An 18,514-nucleotide genomic window follows, 5' to 3' on the forward strand; every position below is an offset into this window, starting at 1 on the left:
GCCCGCTGTCCTCGTCCCGTGTGTCCCGTCGGCCGCCCCAGTGCTGTGACTTACGCTGAAGGCCAGGCTGAGTTGCTTGAGCAGGAAGAGGACATGGAGGGGCTGGAGGGGGCCGTGAGGAACAGGCCAGCAGTGGGGCAGGTGGGGGGCTTCCGTGGGCTCTGAGGAGGCTGGTCTTCCGGCGTGGATACTTAGTAGAGGTAAGGTGGGGGCTTGTGGAACTGATGGGTCACTGGCAGCGTCAGGTGAAGTTAACGTGCAGAGCGTCTGTCTGGGTCGCTGCCGGTGAAGGCTGCAGGGCCGGGGGCGGGGCCACTAAAGATGGGTCCTGAGGCTGTCCCTGGGAGAGGCCTGCTTTAGGATCTCTGCCCACAGTCTGATTTCGGAGGGCAGGTGTCCCGGGCCGTTGGGTGAACAGACGTCGCCAGGAGGAGTAGGGTGGGAGCTGCATGCTGGCTGTGTGCCCCGGGACACAGTTTGGCCTCAGGCTCCTCATCTGTAAATGGGGGTGATGGTTGCCACCTTTCAGGCTGGTGGGAGGATTCCATGGCTAATTGGTAAAGTCATTTCTGTTTGACTTAGAAAAGCGACCACACTGTTTTCTTTAGTGCCTTTGCTCCAAAGCTGCCTCCTCCAGGAAGTCTTCCTCAATCAACTTATTGTTTTCTGATTACTCAGCAGCCAAGGTTTGCTTGTGGTTCAGAAAACAGGGGTTGGGCACGGCCATGTGCTGGCTGTCCTCGTAGAGCAAAAACCCAGGCCCATGTCTTTCCAGCAGGAGGGTGGGAGCCGCAGAAGGAATGCGCGGTGTGGGGCGGCGGGGAGCGCGCGAGGGTCAGATGTGGCCGGCAGGGCGTCCTCACACCTGTAGGGCCTGCTGGAGGGAGGAAGGGGCCCAGGCAGGCGCCGGCAGGTCTTACGGGGGGAGAGCTGGGTGCACTCCGACCAGCAGGGAGGCCAGGAGGAGCTCGGTGGTCGGAGAGCGGGGCGTCAGGGGTGCGGGTAGGGACACAGAGAGCTGCGGACAGGCCTGCAGGCCGTAGGGAAGGTGTCTTCTCTGAGGACACATGAGGTCCCTGTGCGGTCTTCGTGGACGAGGGATGCTATCTAACGTCCACGTTGGAACGGCCGATCTGCTGCTTCAAGGAGACCACACAGGTGGGTGGGCCCGGCCAAAGCAGAGCGCTGTGGGGGATCTTGTGGCACTGCCTGGGGTGGAAGGGACAGCTCTTCGCTCCCCCTGATGGCAGATCTGGGGGTTGCTGAGTGTGGGTCTGAGCAGGGCACGGGCAGGCTGGCCGTTTGTGGTGGAGCAGGTCCGGTCCCTGTGAGGCGGTGGGCAGCGCGCGTTCCGGGGTGCGCGGACGGTCGGGGGAGTGCGGAGCTGGCTTTGTTGGGGGGACAGTGTGAGGCCCTCTAGGGAGCACAAACAGCCAGGAGGGCAGGGGTCTGAGGCGGTGTTGGGGGCAGCCAGCATTTGCAGGGTGGGAGATGAGAGCGAGCGACAGACGCATCCCCTGAGTACAAGGACCGAAGTCTGGAGGAGGAGGCCCCGGCCTGCGGGGTCTGTTTCTGCTGAGAGGTTGGGGGGTGGTGGTGGGATCGCCCTGGGCTCGCCGGTAGTGACATGGAGCTGATAGCCTGAGCGGCACGGGGTCCACACACGGGGACCAGACGAGGTGCCGGAGGTTATGCTCTTTGGTGTCCTGCGTGTCCCTGGGGTGTCCTGCTCTTTGCGGTTCTGCACTTAGTGGCTGGCCGGGTACAGGTTGGGCTGTGGGTCTTCAGGCCCAAGTCTGGAGCAGCAGGTGCTGCCTGGAGAGTGGGGCTGGCCAGCGGGCTTCCTCTGAGTGCTGCCCCCCCCCCCCCCCCCCGCCGTGGCTTCTCTCCCTCCAGGCACGAGCCTGCTGCAGGAGGTGGTCTACTTGGTGAGCCAGGGGGCTGACCCTGATGAGATTGGCCTGATGAACATTGACGAGCAGCTCCCAGTCCTGGAGTACCCGCAGCCGGGCCTGGACATCATCAAGGTACTTCTCTGGGCCAGTGGCACCCAGCCCCTAGGATTCCCTGGGGACCTGGAGAGACAGTTGCTCCTGGGGTTCGGGAGGCCCATGGTAGAAGGAGAGCAGAGAGCTGCCGGTCCCCGAGACAGCCAGGTGAGAGACCGATCAGCTGGAGCCCATGCCAGTGACCCCGAAATGAAAACAGTGGGTGACATGGGTGACTTTGCAGTAGAAAGGGGACCCCCCGCTGTGGCTCCCCCCCCCCCCCGCCAGTGGGTGGAGGAGGATGCGATGCTATGGTGGTCAGTGTCAGGAACGAAACGGTCATTCTCCTGGAGTGCTGTCCCTCCTTGTGCTGGGTACTGCTGAGATTCTTTGTCCCCTCCCATCCCTGTCACCTCTTAGCTCGGCCTCCTTTCCTGCGCGGACCTCCTGTCCGTCCCCCCCGGATGAGCACTCTGAAGGACAGCTCTGAGAGCGCCCCACCCCCCATGTCGTTGCTCTCAAAGTCCAGGGGCCCGCGTACCCCAGTCCCTGCCTGCACTCCGGCCTCCGGTGGCTGTGGAGCGGCACCCAGCTGTTTGCTCACTGGTGTGGAGCCGCGTGGGTCCAGCCCTTGCCAACTCAGTCATGGAGCCCATTGGGAGAGCTGTGCTGGGCGCCCACCACGGGGCACTGCTCTTGGCCCTGGGGTGTAGCCGAGGACAAAACCAACAACACTGCATTCCAGGGAGGGAGACTGGCAGGGGAGGAGCAAGGAGCCGTGGTTAAATGGTGATCAGCACTGTGTGGGGACAGCACCCAGGGCGGCCGTCCTCTCTGGGGACCCGCTGAGTAAGGTTGTGAAACAGGAGCCACGCGGGCGAGCTGGGACATGGACAGTGTGGACCTGCACGTTCCAGGAGCAGCAGGAAGGCCTGAGGCCAGTGGGACTGAGTCAGCAGGTGCCCCCACGCACCTCAGCCTCCCATCTACTCGGCTGCCCTTCACGGCCTGGGCAGACCCTCAGTTGGAGCAGACCTCCGGGACCGTGATCGGTCGGCTCATGCTGTGGGTGCCCAAAGACAGGGATACGTCCTGTCCAGTCTGGAGGGTGGCCAGATCTCGGGTGAGAAATTTCCCGGTGGAGTGCAGGTCCTGACCGTTAGAAAGGCCGGTGAATGAGCGGCTGTGTGTCGTCTGAACGCCTCTCCCTCTGACCATCCGCAGGAGCTGACGTCTCCCCGTCTCATCAAAAGCCACCTCCCCTACCGCTTCCTGCCCTCCGATCTCCACAACGGCGAGTCCAAGGTAACCTGCGCCCCCATCCGGGCAGAGCTCCCAGCAGGCAGAGCTGGTCCGCTGCGCTCGGGGCTGCCGCCAGGGTTCCTAGAGGCCCGCCGTGCCGAGCACCGCAGAGGCCATCTTGAGCTTGTACCTCCAGCCTTTTGTCCGTGTTTCTGATAAGGGTTTTTCCTTACAGTCGAACTTGGGCTTGACCAGCCCGGGTCCAGCCTCTGCTCCTGCGTCGGGCCCAGGACCCGCTGCTGCTCACCGTCTCTGATCTTTCTTGTTTGCTCAGCGTGTTCTGTTGATGAGGCCTCGATTCTCATCACCAGGGTCCGGCCCGTCGTGTAATCAGATGCTCGGGCATCATCCCCCCTATGCGGTTAGCCGGAGGAGAACGCGCCTCTGGCGTGGAGGCCGCGCACACCTGGGGCCAGCCTTGGGGCCAACCTTGGGGCTGGACTGGGCTGTCGGTTTACAGGGGGTCAGAGGAGCAGCGACTGAGCTGCCCGTCCCTCCCACTACAGGTCATATACATGGCGCGGAACCCCAAGGACTTGGTGGTGTCCTATTACCAGTTCCACCGCTCCCTGCGGACCATGAGCTACCGGGGCACTTTCCAGGAGTTCTGCCGGAGATTCATGAACGACAAGTGTAAGTGTCTCAGCGTCTCAGCCTGCGCGGTGGTGGGCGGGGCCAGCTCGCTCCCTGTGCGTGTGCTCACGCTTTGCCCACGTCGCCCCCAGTTTCCCCCAGGTCCCCCCAGGTCCCCCAGTAAACACGCGGCTGGGGCCCGCTGTCCCGCTGACAGGTGGAGAAGCGGGGCTCAGGGGTGCCTGGAAGCTCGGCAGGGGTCGTAGCGGGGGTGGGGGGACGCAGAGCCGGCGTCCAGCTCAGGAGCCCTTTGCTCGCACCGCATCGCTGGGCTTCTGAGAAGGTCCCTGGTTGAAGCATTCCTCTTCCCACCTGGATTCTGAGCAGTAGAAAGGGAGGCGGGGAGAGTTCTCCCGTTGGTGACAGAGACCTGAGTGGGGGCTGTGGCCTCGTGGGAGAGCCCCGGGGGCCCTGAGCTGTGCTCGAGGGTTGGCCCGAGACTTGGCCCCCAGCCCCGGGCTGTGTGACGGGCAGGGGTGCTCTGCCGGAGCTCATTCCCAGGAGAGAAGGTGGCGGGGGGGGCTGGCTTGCTGGGGACCACCCCCCCCCCCGATCTCCCCTCTCCGGGACAGGAGCAGACTGGATCAGGGACCTGCCGAGGTGGCTCCCTTATTGCCATCCGTGGCTTCTCTGGCACCTTCTGGGACCCCCAGCGGCAGTTGGGTGAGGGATCACTTGCAGGGCTGGAGGTGGGCTGAGTCCGTGCGGGGAGCGACTTCTGGCCCAGATGGTTTATGTCCCAACTCCAGTCTTAGCGCTCAGCCCTGCCGTCCACTTGTGTGACCCAGTCCGAGGCTCTGCAGCGAGCCTGTGTGGCAGGAGTGGGGTGAGGTGCTTGGAGCGAGCCGGGAACGCCCTGCCCTGGATGAGCGCCCGGCAGCTGGACCTGAGCTGCCTCCCACACCGCACGGAAGGTGCCACACTCCCAGGGCCCTCCGTGCCCGAGCCCCTCGGGATCTGCTTCAGCGGCACCAGAGGGAGCGTCCAGGGGTGGAGTCTACCCTGGAGCCTGCAGAAGACCCTCTGCCCAGCCTCCCTGTTCCCCAGCCTCCCTGCCACCTGGCTCAGGCCCTTTCTGGTCTGCTGGGTGTTCGGAGTCAGCCACTGATGTGGTTTTCAAAACCACGTTCTTAAGTCCCAGCGTGTTCTGCCTCTGGAGAAGAGCGACCAGCTTGGGGCCTGCGCCCCATTAAGGAGTTAGCGTCCATCCAGTCAAACTGCCACCTGGCGTTGGTCTTACGTGAGTCTCCTGCTCGGGCCGGGGGATGTCAGAGTTATCCTAATACAGGTCTCTTCCTGTTTTGAAGGTCACAGCCCACTTCTTGAAGGTCAAGGCCACAGGCACTTGCTGTGATCCCGCCCAAGCCTCGGGACACGTGTACTTAGCCCCCACGTTCTCTCCTCCCGGCGCTCGCAGCCGGTGCACCGTGGCTCGGGCCCTCGGAGGCTCGCATTCTCTCCTCCATCTGAGCATGGAAGGGGCAGTGGCTGGCCCTGTTTACTGACAGAGCGAGCGTGGAGGAGCCGCTGACGCAGGCCTGCCCGTGGGTGTTGTGACCCGTGCACTTGGGGCAGGCGTGCCTGGGGCTTCACGTCCCAGTGACAGGAGTGTGGGAGACTTGCTGTGTAGACAGGGTCGCTCCTGGAGAGGGGGCTGAGTGAGCTGCTCTTGTCCCGGATAATCTGTTTGGATAAGCACACTGACCTCCCACAACAGAGGGACCCTGGTGGCTGGAGGGTAGGGGTGCCCTGGTGGGGTTCCTTCCCAGGGTGACACATCCTGAGTGGGAAGAGCAGTGTCTCCACCAGCAAGGTCTGTGGCCCTCTCTCTGCTGGCTGGTCAGGGCTCAGAGACACAGGCCATTGCTGTCCTTGTGATCATTGACCCCACGGGAGTGACCACTGTCCCCATACCTCCCTGGGCCCCCCACCTGTGTTGTCGTGTGTAGTGACCACTCTCCTTCACCCTCACTGTCCCCACGTCACCCCTCCTGCTCAGCCCCCAAGTCCTTCCCTGGGGCATTGCTTGCCTGTTGTGCAAGTTTGCTCGCGCAGCCCCTTGGAACAACAGGGATTTTCTTAGCTTCTGTGTTCATGGCTGTTGGACTCTGTCTCAGGGCTCAGGTCACCTAGACTGCGTGCCATCCTGGGCACTGACGCGGGAGGCAGGTTCTCCTCTTGGGGCCTCCGTGATTATGAGCCTGTTGGTGAGTTGGTCCTCATTCCTTCTCCGGATTCTGCCTGTCTTCTCTCCAGTGGGAAGCCCGGCCTGGCTGTTTCAGGGCCCGCCTAGGGTGTATGGAGTGTGAGGTGCTGGGCTAGCCGAGGAAGGGGTGCCAGAGGGACCCCAGCCACTAGACCTTTACAGTGAGGGGACCGAGGCCCCTGCCGGCCAGGATTTACCCCGCAAATCCCTAAACTAGGCCTCTTGGCTGAACCTGTGTTCTTTTTGTTCTGTCATCTCTGCCTTTCCCCCCACCCTGCCAGAGCCCCTGTTTCGTTCCTCATAAAATGTGGGTTGGGGTCTGGTTGGCCTGAAAGGGGCCTTTCTGTTGTGATCGGGTCCTTAAGGCCAGCCATTAGCGACCCCTGGCCCACTCCCCATCCCTCAGAAACCCTTTGGGCCATGGGCCAGGCGGCTGCTGTGCTGCCACCTGCTGGCGAGATGGCAGACTGCAGGGGCTGGCCTTGCTGAAACTGGGTCTCAGGTTTTCCCCACCTCTGTTGGCCTGTAAGTCTGTCTGCAAGGTTCTCAGCAGCTTGGGGGCCGAGGCTACGTTCTCTCCTTGAGGTGTGGCTCTGGCAGGGGTGGTAACAGTCCCCTGCCACTCCTCGGCCTCCGTGCCCTTCAGCAGTGAGCAGGACCCAGCGTGGGAATGGAGAGGGAGAGGAACGGAGACTCACTTCCCTCTGCAGGCTGCACTCGCGCTGTCCCTGCCCCCGGCCGTGCCGGGAGGCACAGGTTCTGTTGTCCAGAAGGATGTTCCAGGAGGATGAAGCCCCAGAAGGGGAAGCAGCCTGCCCGGGTTCCGTAGCTGGGGCAGTCCTGGAGAGGCTGCGACACCCAGAGGCTTTGTCCTCTGCCATTCTGCTGTGCTCCCTCCTTCCCCTCTGACCTAGTCGCTGTGCCCCGAGCCACCCTGATGGCCTCGTGTCCCTTACCCTTCTGAGTCCATTTGCAACCATTGTGCACCCTTCAGGGTTTGTGCCCACATGGGACAGGGCTCCCCTCTGTCCGCGGTGCCTCCCTCCCAGCGCTGATCAGTCCATAGCCTCACTCGCTGCCCGTCTCCCAGGAGCTCTTTGAGCCCCAGGCCACGAAGTGGGATCCACGGTCCCAGGTTTGTGAGACGGGTGGGAGCCCCGGTGAGCGAGGCTGCAGGCAGTGCGGCCACCACTCCAGGCTGGCACCCAGTACCCAGCGGCTGCTTGCTGGTGCTGGGTGGGACAGGCACCGCGGGGCTGAGGCCTTCCTGTGTCTAGTGCGGAAGCTCCCTCGGGAGACTTAGCCTGAGGAGGGGGGTGAGAACCCGTAGCCTCGATAAAGAACGTCTTGAAGCAGTCTGGCTACACTGCGTGGTGCGTCCCCCACCCGCCCACGTGACCCTTACCCCAACCAAAGCCCCGAGGAGTGTGGGAGGTGCAGGGGTGTGGTGTGGGACGCAAGGCTCGTGCGTCAGGATGGAGCTCGCTGCTTCTTTCCACCTCTGCTCTGTCTTGCTTCCACCAGGCCCTGCTTCTTCCTGTGGGCCTCCTGCCTGGCAGGGCTTTGTGCTCGGGACTTAGCGGCTCCTGCACGTCATCCCCCCTGCTAGCAGGCCCCCCCATCTCTGTTCCCCCCGGGCTCACGCTCTTCCCGGCGACCGTGTGTCAGACAGAAACTCATGGGAGCCAAGCAGCTTCCGTCCCCCGGATGAGCAGAGGCCTTTGCCCAATGGTCGGGGCTTCAGGGTGTGCAGGAGGTGCGTAGGGAAGGGGGCTGCGAGCTGTTGGCAGGAGAGACTTGCACGTGGCCAGGGGACGTGGGACTTCAGGGGGGCTCATCTGTGAGACCACCCCCGGGCTGAGAGCTTGCTCCTCCCTTCCCGAGCCACAGCTCCTGGGCAGTGAGAGGGGAACCTTCCGGAAGGCAGGGAGCCAGGCCACCCTATTTGTGCACACCTGCTCCCCCAAGGCCATGACTCATCTGTTCCCTTGCCTCTACAGTAGGCTACGGCTCCTGGTTCGAGCACGTGCAGGAGTTCTGGGAGCACCGCATGGACTCGAATGTGCTTTTCCTCAAGTACGAAGACATGCACCGGGTGAGTGCGGCAGGCGGCCCACTGTGCAGGTCGGCGCCCCCCGGCCCCGCGGCTCCTAGTGCAGGAGCCCTCCCACCCCTCAGACGCCACGGTGGGCGTGACTGGAGTGCGCAGCTGGACTCTCTGAGACCCCCGGCTTCTGGGCGGGAGGACTCGGACGTTCCCGGGGTGCACAGAGTCCTCCCGGCCAGGGCCCTGCCCCCAGTACCAGGCCCCAGCCCTGGCCCCAGGGGTGGTCTCTGGGTTGGGCTCACTTAATTCTAGAAGGCTTTTCCCCTCTCTGCTATGTCATCTCTGGAGGGACATTCTGATGTTTCCCTTTTCTTACAGCAGACGAGAGGCGAGCTTTCCCCAAGTCCCTGCCTTCTCTCACTTCTTGGCCGCACGTGGCTGCGGGTCCCCTCAGAGTTGTCCCCACTCCTGAGCCCGCTCTGGCCGGGCTCGCCCCTGCACCCTAGTGCTCTGTCAGGGCTGCCCATGGCCTCCCGTTGCTCAGTGGGTGGTCGGTGTTCCCGCCCTCCCTCCTGGCCTGGCAGCAGGCGACTAGAGACTGCTGCCGCCTCCGCCCGGCCCTCTGTGGCCGGCTGGTCCCGCGTCCCTGGCCGTTCTCTCGCGGCCCAGCCCGCCGCGGCTCTCCTCCCGTCCTAGCCTTGCTCCCTTTCCCGGTGACCCCAGGCCAGTCGTGGACCTTCCCCAGACTCGCTCTCCACTGACCGCCGCCTGCACCTTGCTCCCAGAGCACGTCTGAACCAAACTAGAGGTTTTCCTTCAGATCCTCTGCAGTTCCTCCGTGTGAGGTGGTGGCAGCCAGCTCTGTCTGGGTCACTTGGGTGAAAGTCGTGAATCCTCCTCGACTTCTGACTTTCTCTCGTACCCTGTGTCCATCTTCCCTGTCCTGTGGCCTCTGTTCAGGATATGCCCCTTATCTGACCACCTGTCCCCCATCTTTGGGGTCCAGGTCACCCTCACTTCCGGCCTGGATCCTCGCTGGTGTGGACTCATGGGTGGCCCCCCTGTCTCCCCTCAGGCCTGTGTGCCGTGCAGTGTCTGCTCCAGTGGTACCTGCGCCAGTCAGACTGTGCCCAGTGGCCACACGTTGTCCTGGGTGTAGCTCGGAGCACACATGGCGGCCTGGTGCCCGGGCACCTAGCTCCGCGCCGGCCTGCCTGCTGTTCCTTCAGCCTGGCGGACAGGCTTCTGTTTGCCGTGGCCCCGCCTGGAATGTTCTTCCCCTCCCGTGTCCACGTGGGTCACTCCCTCACTTTCTCCTGGTGTTGGTTTCCGTCAGTGACACTTCCCCGGGTCCCCACTTGAAGTCGACCCCTCCCAACCCAGCACGTGTCTCTTCGGTTTTCCCCGTGGCGTTTTCCATCCCACAGCATAGCGGCCCGTTCATGTCTGTGTTTCGCTCGCTGTCTTCCCTGGCAGAACAAGGTCCCCTGGGGCGGGGAGTTTTGGTGCTGGTTTATGCTTTTAAGTCAGGGCCTCACGGGTAGCAGGTTCTCTGGAAACATCTTTGGGTCGGACGGCCGGCCTTCAAGGTGGAAGCCCTTCCTTGTTAAGCAGCCAGAGGCCTGTGGAGGGAGGGGCTTGTCTGGGCTGGGCTGTCCCAGCTCCTGTGCGCACTGGGGCCCAGCCACTCCCTACAGCGTGGTGGCCGCGGGAGGGCGGGGAGGACAGCACCAGGCGGACCAGCCCGGGGCCCTGACCGAGGCTGTGGCCCAGGCCTGGCTCTCTCCTTTTGCAGGAGAGTCCACATGGTCCAGGCGGTGCAGGTGGCAGCAGGGATTGGGAGAGCACTTGGTGACACTGGGCAAGCTGGGCAGGGCGTGGCGTGGAATTTGGTCTGGGTCACACAGAGACCCGCTGGGAAACGGAAGGAAGCGCGGGCTCTGCACGGAGACGGAGAGCTCGCTTTTGGCCTCATGGAGTGTGAGGAGGACTGTAGTAGCCAGCAAGGATGCCACGAGCAGGGGCCACAGGACAAGCTCAACGAGGGCACAAGTGGTTTGCCCCCACCCCCCCCGCCCCGCCACCCTGTGAGTCCCAGGGTAGGCCACGTGACTTTGGAGACCTGGACAGGTACGCTGTAAGCAGTAGCCTGGGGAGGGCTCAGGGGCCAGGGCTTGCCCTTGCACAACGCATGTGGGATGCCCACGTGTCCCATGGAAGTTGCCATGGGAAGAGTGGGCCTGCCACCAGCCCTGCCTGCCTGCCGGACGTGGGGGCGATATTGTCCCGAGGCTCCCAGGCCCCGGCGACCTTCAGATGGCTGCAGAGGGGTGCCTCTGGGGAACCAGCGCCCTGCTCTCTGTGGGGCTGAGCTGGGTGTTGGGGGTGGACCGCTCACATTGGGACCTGTCTGGGCCTGAGAGCTGGGAGGCGAGATCGTGCCTTCATCACAGAGGACCGGGAGGCCTCATCCTCAAGCAGGGCCAGGCGTGGGCAGGCCAGAGGCTGTTCGCGGGCACTCAGCAGGTGTCTGTCATTGTAGCACATGCTGAGGTCAAGTGTGCAGATCACCAGTCCACACCTCAATAGACTTTTTACAGGTACGTGTCTGTGTGATTGTCCAGATTGAGATCGAGAACATTGTTTTTTCTCTGGTGGATGCCTCCGATTCCCCGTGGCAGCCCCTCCTCTGACTTCTGTTGGTTTCGATTAGCTTGGCTCATTTTGGAACCTCCCAGGAGCGGATGCTGGGGCGTGTGTGCAGGCGTCAGGCGGCTTGTGCTCTGCGTGGTGTCGTGGTTCCTCTGGGCCTCGTGTGGCGGCTGGTTCTCACGTCCATAGGAAATTTCGCTGCAGCAGGAACATGGTGCCATGTGTCTGTTTGGTGTCACTGGCCCTTCCAGGGCTTTCTGTTCGGGGCAGTTGGAGATAAAGTGCTGTGAACGTTCCTGTGTCTTAGAGGACACGAGTTTTCTTTCCCCGGGCGCCTCCCTGGGGTGGGCGTCCTGGGACACTGACGGTCTGATGGTCACTCAGAGCCATGGGCCTGTGCCACAGGCCTGGTGTCTGACCAGTGCGTGCACACCTGTAGGGGCCGGGAGCCGCAGGAGACTCAGCAACGAGCAACTGAAACCGTTTTTAGTCACTAAACCGAGTGGGCCGCCCCCTTTACATACAACTCGTGGCTAAAACACAGACGGACGCCTGGCCTCGCTGGGTTCGTTCTGGCTGCGCTGGGTTCGTTCCTGGCCCTTCATGGTGAGTGTTTATTCTGTGCCTTACTGGGCCCCTTAGCGAAAAGTTCATAGACGGGCTGGTTTCCATCGCAGTCCAAACCACCAGCCCCGCCCGCGCCGGTCTCCGTCTGGACTCATGCTCCCAGTGCTGGACGGACCAAATGGCCTTTCTTGTGGTCAAGATCCTAATTCCTAACTGTTTATTCTTTTTTTGGAAACCTCAGCAAGGGTCTGGACACCTTTGGTAGAGGTTGAGTGAGTAGACATCACATTTTTAGGAGTTCACCTTGTTTACACTTTACTTCAAAAAAACAGTCCCCAGTGAACGTCATCGGTCTGCGGGAGCGCAGCCAGGCCTGGCACGTTCTTATCTTGGGGTTGGAGGATAATACTTGGCACCTGCGCTCTTGCCGCCTCGTGCGTCCCCCCAGGGGTTCCCCCGTTCCCCATTTGCTGTGGGCTGTGCACGTGAGCAGGACACATCGAGGCTGCCCAGGTGTGTCCCCCCGGAGGTCCCGCAGTCACCTGTGAGGGGTGCTTGCCAGCCACAGGTGAGGAGTCTTGACTGTGCCCACTTGGCAGTGCTGGGGCTGGGCCAGGGATGCCGGGGAGGTCCCATCTGCTGTCCAGAGCCAGTCTGTGGCTGGGATGCCACCTGCCCGCGTGACTCCGTGTCATCACCGGGAAGCAGGCTGGTGGCAGGCAGCTGGGTGCGTGCTGGCGAGTATGCCCCCCTCCCCGGGCTGGAGGTGACACCAGTGGTGTGTGTCCCCGTGAGGGTTCTGTTGGCCGCTCTGGCAGTCTGGGTCCCTCCCCTGTGGTGTCGCCTCCAAGTGCCGCTGTCTTTAATTTCTGTTGCTGCTTTTTGCCTTTTAATTAGAAATACTGGGTGGCAAAGCAGGGAGAGGAGCTCTTCCTGTTCCTTTTTATTGTGACGTTTCTCGCGCTGCCGATCCCAGCCAAGCTCTGCGCACAGGCCCTGGAGCTGAGCACCTGTGCCGCTCTCCGGTGGGAGCCCCTGAGCGGGGGACAGCTGTGAAAGTGGGACGCGGTGCCCAGTGGTGATTACCATGGGAATCCAGAGAGGACCTGACGTTCAATCCAGCTTTCCCAGAACCTTTTCTTATTTTAAGGTTTGCAGAACCACCCGGTAAAGAAATTAAATTGACTTCTTTATCGTAGGACTTTTCAGAGGCTTTACTCTGTGAATTGCTTTATAAACCATCAAGGAGGCAGTGGCCGCCAGCGTCTTCCTGATGCAGGGCCTGGACATTGCCAGAGTTGGGAGACGGCCTGGTGACAGGTCAGGGTTCTGGGCACGACATTGGACAATGTACAGATGGAGAACATTAGGCGCCTTGGTATTTCCCAGGGAGAAGGGTGGTGGGGGCAGGGGCTGTGTGGTGAGCAAGTGTGTGCCCCTCCCTCGCTGATGCTCCCTCTATCCAGAAGGGGGGGTGTCGGGGCCCAGAGATGGCTTTACGTCCCTCGAGTCAGCCGTCACTGAACCCTCCCACCAAGCCAGCTCCTCCTGCCGGGTGAGGCGGGCCGGCCCTGGGGCCTCTCTGCGGTCCCCAGAAGTGTCCTTGTCCGCCCAAGTGCCGGCCGGTTCCGGCTGACGGCATGGAAGAAAGGGGAAGGAGAGAGCCGCTGTGGCTCCTGGCACAGCTCTAAAGTGAGTTTTCCTGTCTTGCTGCTGTTTTGAGATGGCCACAGCGACGTGCAGAGCTCACGTCTGCTCCAGATCCCTCAGAGGACTGGGGTTTCAGTTCCAGCCCTGCCACTTGAGAACGGAGTGCCCCGGGCAGTTCCTTAACCTGCATTTCTTTCCAATCAAAGCCAGGATCAGGCTTGTCTCGAGGACCGAGTAAGAATGTGTGTGCAGAGCCCCTGGTGAGTGATCAGCCAAGAGCCTTGGGTCAGCAAAGGCACCGCCCCTGATGGGCTCCCTGCTTTCTGCTCTTGTGTTCCAGGACCTGGTGACGATGGTGGAGCAGCTGGCCAGATTCCTCGGGGTGTCCTGTGACAAGGCGCAGCTGGAAGCCCTGAGCGAGCACTGCCACCAGCTGGTGGACCAGTGCTGCAACGCCGAGGCCCTGCCCGTGGGCCGGGGTACGCGCCCTGCACGCCCCCAGCCCTCCCAGCCAGGGTCCGTGGTCCCCCCACGTGCCTGTTCCCTGCCCTGGGCCTCGTGTCTCTGGAGCTCTCGAGCAATGGGGGGCCCCTGCTGGCATGGCATTGTGACTGTGCGAGTGGCCTTGGAGATCTTGGGGTGACTGCGGGATGTGGGCTGTGTGTGCCAAACACTGCAAGCCGGTGCCTTTCCCGACGGCCCTGCAGAGCATATCCGGGGTGGGTTCGGGCTGTGAAATGTGGGAGCCCGAGGCTGGCAGCCTGCAGTTGGCTGCAAGAAGCTCCCCCGTGAGGAGCAGGGGCGTCTCCCCCTTTTGGGGCTCCATAGGCTCCTCTCCATCCGCACCGTGGGCCCCAGCACCATGTGGGGCACGGCCGGGAGACTGGCGCTTGCTTCTGGCGCCGCAGTTGCCTCCTGGGCATGAAACAGGTGAGGCAGAGGATGTGGTCCAGGCAGGAGCCCTCGGCACATTTGCCTGGTTTGCTCTCTGTCCTTCGAGGTTTGCGATGTTTGAAACTGCTTGCTGGTGGAGACCTCGGTGTTAGAGCGCCCTGACCCCTTGGTGGGGGCGGTGGCCCCAGGAGCCACCGACCTGGCAAGTACGAATTGCCTGTGGCACTTGGTGTTATGCACCTGCCCTCGGTTCCCAGCTGAGCGAGCTGGTACCTTCCTCAGGTGACAAGGTCGGAGGTGCCGCCAGAGTCCGCAGCGCGTATCAGAGGCACGGCTCCATCCAGGCTGGTGCCGGCCCATGGCAGCGTCCTGGGGAGGGCCTCGGGGCGGGCCTTCGGGCTCCCCCGGCTCCCACTCTTCCTCTAGAAAGGGGCGGTGCTGAAGGTCAGGTGGAGGGCACCCTCCTGCGAAGGCAGAGCAGGCGGCTGGAACCACAGCTCCCTGCAGATATTTCCTGGCTGCGTCTTCACAAATATTTATTATTTAAAATTTATTTGCTCTTTTTTCGTTTCACTTTTGCTGTGTTTTGTTATCCTTGGATGTGACCTTCTCCAAAATATCCCTTTTGGTTCATTTGCGTGGTAAAGAAGTGTCGAGAACATACTGCGTGCCCATATGTTCCTTCTGATGTGTTTGCTTTATCATTGTTTACCTTGGTTTTGCTTTATTTCAGTTCTTTGATTTTGTTTTCTTTTAGCACATTGCCTCTTTGCTCAGAAGACCTCCTTGCGTTGGTGAGAACGCAGGGCTGTGTAGCCAGCCGCATTGCTTAACTTTGATTCATGTCACAGCATAAATTGCACTGTCTTGATTCCAAACCCTAAACCAGGTGGGTGACTCCTTTGATGAGCTCTCAGCTGCCTCGGCTGAGAAAAATAATCATGGAAAAATATATTTATAGTGTGGTTGGTCTAGAAGCTTCTAATTTTGTCCCTGAAATATCAGTAGAGGGTACCAGGAACACTTTCCCCCTGCCCCGGACATGGATGTATAATGTCTCATTACCGGAGAGAAAAATCCTGTCCCGTCAGGTCTAGTAGCTCAGCATCTGTAGGGTTGCATTTTCTCCTTCCTGAAGTCCCGCCAGGACGAGGACTTCTGGTAATAGTGGAGCTAATGACGGATATTGGCTGGAGACAGTCGTAGCTCTGATCTCAGAGATGCTGATGCAGGAAGGTATTAAAAATGAGGGTTTCGGTCCCCCAAGGGTGTTCTTTAAAAGCCTGGGGACAGTGCTCCGGCAACAGTCCTCATGGCACCTGGAGCTGGGGGTTCGGAACCCCCACGCCTGCCATCTTCCTGGGCGCTGCTCTTGTCTGAGCAGACCATCCCAAGGTTCTGTAGTTACCGAGCAAAGTGGGTTTGGTGGCCTTGGGCATTTTGAGCTCTCTCTTTCTCCCCTAAGTGTTCATAAACGAGCAGCTAGCCCGTGCCTGCTTGATAGTCCACAGGGTCCGTGCTCCTGCACATCTGCCCAGAAAAGGTCTCTGTTTTGACCGAGCCTCCCGGAGCTGGAGCGGCACAGAGCGGCTGGGCATCGCCCCCAACTTACTTCCATGGGGCTCGAGTCCACCAGCCACACGTCTGGCATCTAGTTGCAAAAGCTCGTTTACACTGTGTCTCTTCTGTTCCCTTTAAATTCCTCCCCAAGGTTGCTTCTCGAAATCTTTACTCTTGACTCTGTCAGGAGGCTTCCTACTCATCCTAAAAGGTTCTGCCTTTTTGGATGGTTTTTTTCCTCTTTGCAAATTCTCCAGAAGCAGATGCCACCTTGGTGGAGCTGTTGAGTCGTGAGTGAGTAGTGATACCCTGGAGATGCCAAATGCACATGGTGCCCCGAGTGGTAGAGCCGTTGCACAGACACCATCCGTCCCCCGGGCCGTGTGCCCAGCTGCTGGGGATGCGCCAGTGGCCAGGGGCCAAGGCCCTGCTCTCGAGCCTCAGCAGGGGAGGGACACCCAAACGGCCAGACTCAGGGAGACGGGAAGTTCAGGTGGTTCGTCTGTAGTTCAGGTGGCCTGTCCTACCCTTGTAGGCCAAGTTCAGAGGGGTCCAGGAATAGATCTGGAACCTTCCAGAACCTTTTCCAAGGCTCCCTTTGGTTCGGGATCTGGCCTGACAGCAAGTGAGTTCAGCACGTTCTACTCTCGTTTGTGTTTCAGGAAGAGTCGGGCTCTGGAAGGACATCTTCACCGTCTCTATGAACGAGAAGTTTGACTTGGTGTATAAACAGAAGATGGGGAAGTGCGGCCTCGCGTTTGACTTCTATTTGTAATAACAGCGACAGCAGACTTGCACGCTCACAGTACCCAGACCCTCCACTAGCTAAAAGTCCCGTACGCACTCATTTGTTCCTCGCTGGACGAACTCCGGGAGCGGTGTGAGGCCCGGGGGAGGGAGGGAAGCAGCGGAGACGCTGGAGGAAGAGGGGGCCTTGCTTCTGACCTAGAGCAGCTGTCTCGCCTTGGGCATGTGAAGGCTCTACCTGTCTGATTACACACGTTATAAAGATTGCAGTCTCGGGGGCCTGTATCATAAGTATAAAGTCTGTAACATATGCAGCTAGAATGTCTACCTTTTACAACCCCACATTATTTATTGTATTTTATAGAGCTTTTCACTGGAAATTTAAATAAATGTCAGTAAACCAAATACAAGTTCATTTCCAAGGGGACTCAGGAGCGAGCCACACCCGGATGGTAGAAAGATCTCAGGGCTGACTCTTTATTTTTGTAGTTTTGTTCTGTAAGGCACAGATGTTCTGTTCTCACCTGGCTCGGGAGGAAGGTGAAGACACAGGATGAGTTGGGTGTGGGGGTGTGGGGGGACTTGATCCGTTTTGATGAGTTCAGTTCTTTGTAACCTTCCTAAACAAAGCAGAGACTACCCGGTAGGCACTTGCAGAAAGGTTGTCCCTTTCTGCTGGAGACTCCCAGTGGGTGGCCTCAGAGGTCCAATCCACGGAAACCATTGGAACATTCCTTGAGGGAACCTGCCCAGGGAGGCTGGCAGATGGGGTCTAACACATGACTTGAGAACCTGCCCCAGAGCCTGAGTGTGGGCAGAGCCCGAGTTCCTGTCCCACTAACTCCTGTTCCCTGTGCCGGGGGCCTGTTTACGTGGGTGAGCAGGTGCTTGACAGCCAACCTCCCCAACTTTTATCATTCGGTTCGTTCCGTCTGTACCTGAGGCTCTCAGCCATGGGAGAACCACTTTGCAGGTTTAACGCCCTCTTTCACTCAGACTGGTTGGCCATCTCGCCTTTGTACCTCAGTTTACCCGTGGGAGCGGAGGTGGTGTCTTCACCGCCCACCCCTCACTTACCTGTCTGACCCACATTTGGCGGGAGAAGCATCGAGACTCAGCCAGGTAGCAGCAGGGCCGGCAGCCAGGCTGTGTGTCGCTCCTGCGGTAGGACTGGGGTCGGCTGGATACACACGTGGCCGGGAAGTGCCCAAGGCGGGGGCTGCTGCTGGGTGAGGGTCTCTGGGCCGTGTCGCTGTCTCGGAAACAGAGCAGACACGTGCCGGTGTCTTGTTTGTGAAGGAGCAGCTTGAACAGGGCAGGTGGTACGCGGCAGAGTGTGTGGTGGGCTTGGAGGCACCTTTTCTGTGTATCTGTGAGGGAGGCTGCTTTCTGTGAAATTTCTTTTCTATTTTTCTATTTTCAGTACTGTATGGATATCGCTGAGCACCACACATGGTCACGTCTGTGCTTGCCTGCATCTTTAATAAAGACACGACCCATGCCTTGTGTTGCGCGTGTGCTGATGGGTGGAGAGGGGCAGCGTTTTGGGGCAGCGCGACTGGGGGCCCCGTTGACGCCAGGTCCTTGGGGCGGACCCTGGGGGGCCCGGGGGCACAGACCCACGTTGGTCTGGCTGTTTCACCCCGATCTGAACAGTCCGAGCGGTGACTCCCCTCTTTATTTGTCCGTTCACCGTTGCTGCTGTTGCTTAGAAGCTGAAGGGAGGGTTGGGGAATAAGGAGACCGGGGTGGAGGGGTCCCCCCGAGAGGCTCCCATGTTTAATGCAGCTCACGGCTGCATATGTGGGGACCCGCCCGGCTGATCGCACTTGGCCACTTTGAACTCCAGAGTTTGCTTTCCCGATTCCTAGCGGCAGGGAAATCCAGGACTTCATGTTACCTGACAAAGCTCGGGCTTTCTGGAAAGCACGTTTATTTTCAAATGGGCCAGTTCCTTCAGGTCTCGGGTGGAACCCCAGAACTACTGTTGGTCTCCACAATTGCCCTAGACCCCAAGTTAGTGCATGGAGGGTCCGGTCTGCTGCCTCAGAGGGGCTGCTCCCAGGCCACTTAAAAACCACCTGAAATCAAACAGGAACTGAGGGGGGCATCTGGGTGGCTCAGTGGGTTTAAGCCTCTGCCTTCGGCTCAGGTCAAGATTCCAGGGTCCTGGGATCGAGCCCGCATCGGGCTTTCTGCTCAGTGGGGAGCCTGCTTCCCCCTCTTGGCCTGCCTCTCTGCCTGCTTGTGATCTCTCTGTCAAATAAA

The 18,514-nt window shown here is 60.5% G+C and overlaps 1 protein-coding gene across 1 annotated transcript in view; it reads left to right on the plus strand.

Moving 5' to 3' along the window:
• Positions 1-17,747, plus strand: part of SULT4A1 (sulfotransferase family 4A member 1) — a 31,473-nt gene extending 13,726 nt beyond the window's left edge. The window contains exons 2-7 of the mRNA XM_059401837.1: positions 1,897-2,027; positions 3,213-3,293; positions 3,797-3,923; positions 8,130-8,224; positions 13,386-13,524; positions 16,162-17,747. Of these exons, the coding sequence (XP_059257820.1) occupies positions 1,897-2,027; positions 3,213-3,293; positions 3,797-3,923; positions 8,130-8,224; positions 13,386-13,524; positions 16,162-16,274 (686 nt within the window). The 3' untranslated portion in view covers positions 16,275-17,747. The remainder of the gene's footprint in view (positions 1-1,896; positions 2,028-3,212; positions 3,294-3,796; positions 3,924-8,129; positions 8,225-13,385; positions 13,525-16,161) is intronic.
• Positions 17,748-18,514: the final 767 nt, after the last annotated feature.

This window comes from Mustela nigripes, chromosome 6 (assembly GCF_022355385.1).
Source record: "Mustela nigripes isolate SB6536 chromosome 6, MUSNIG.SB6536, whole genome shotgun sequence".
NCBI classification, from domain to species: domain Eukaryota; kingdom Metazoa; phylum Chordata; class Mammalia; order Carnivora; family Mustelidae; genus Mustela; species Mustela nigripes.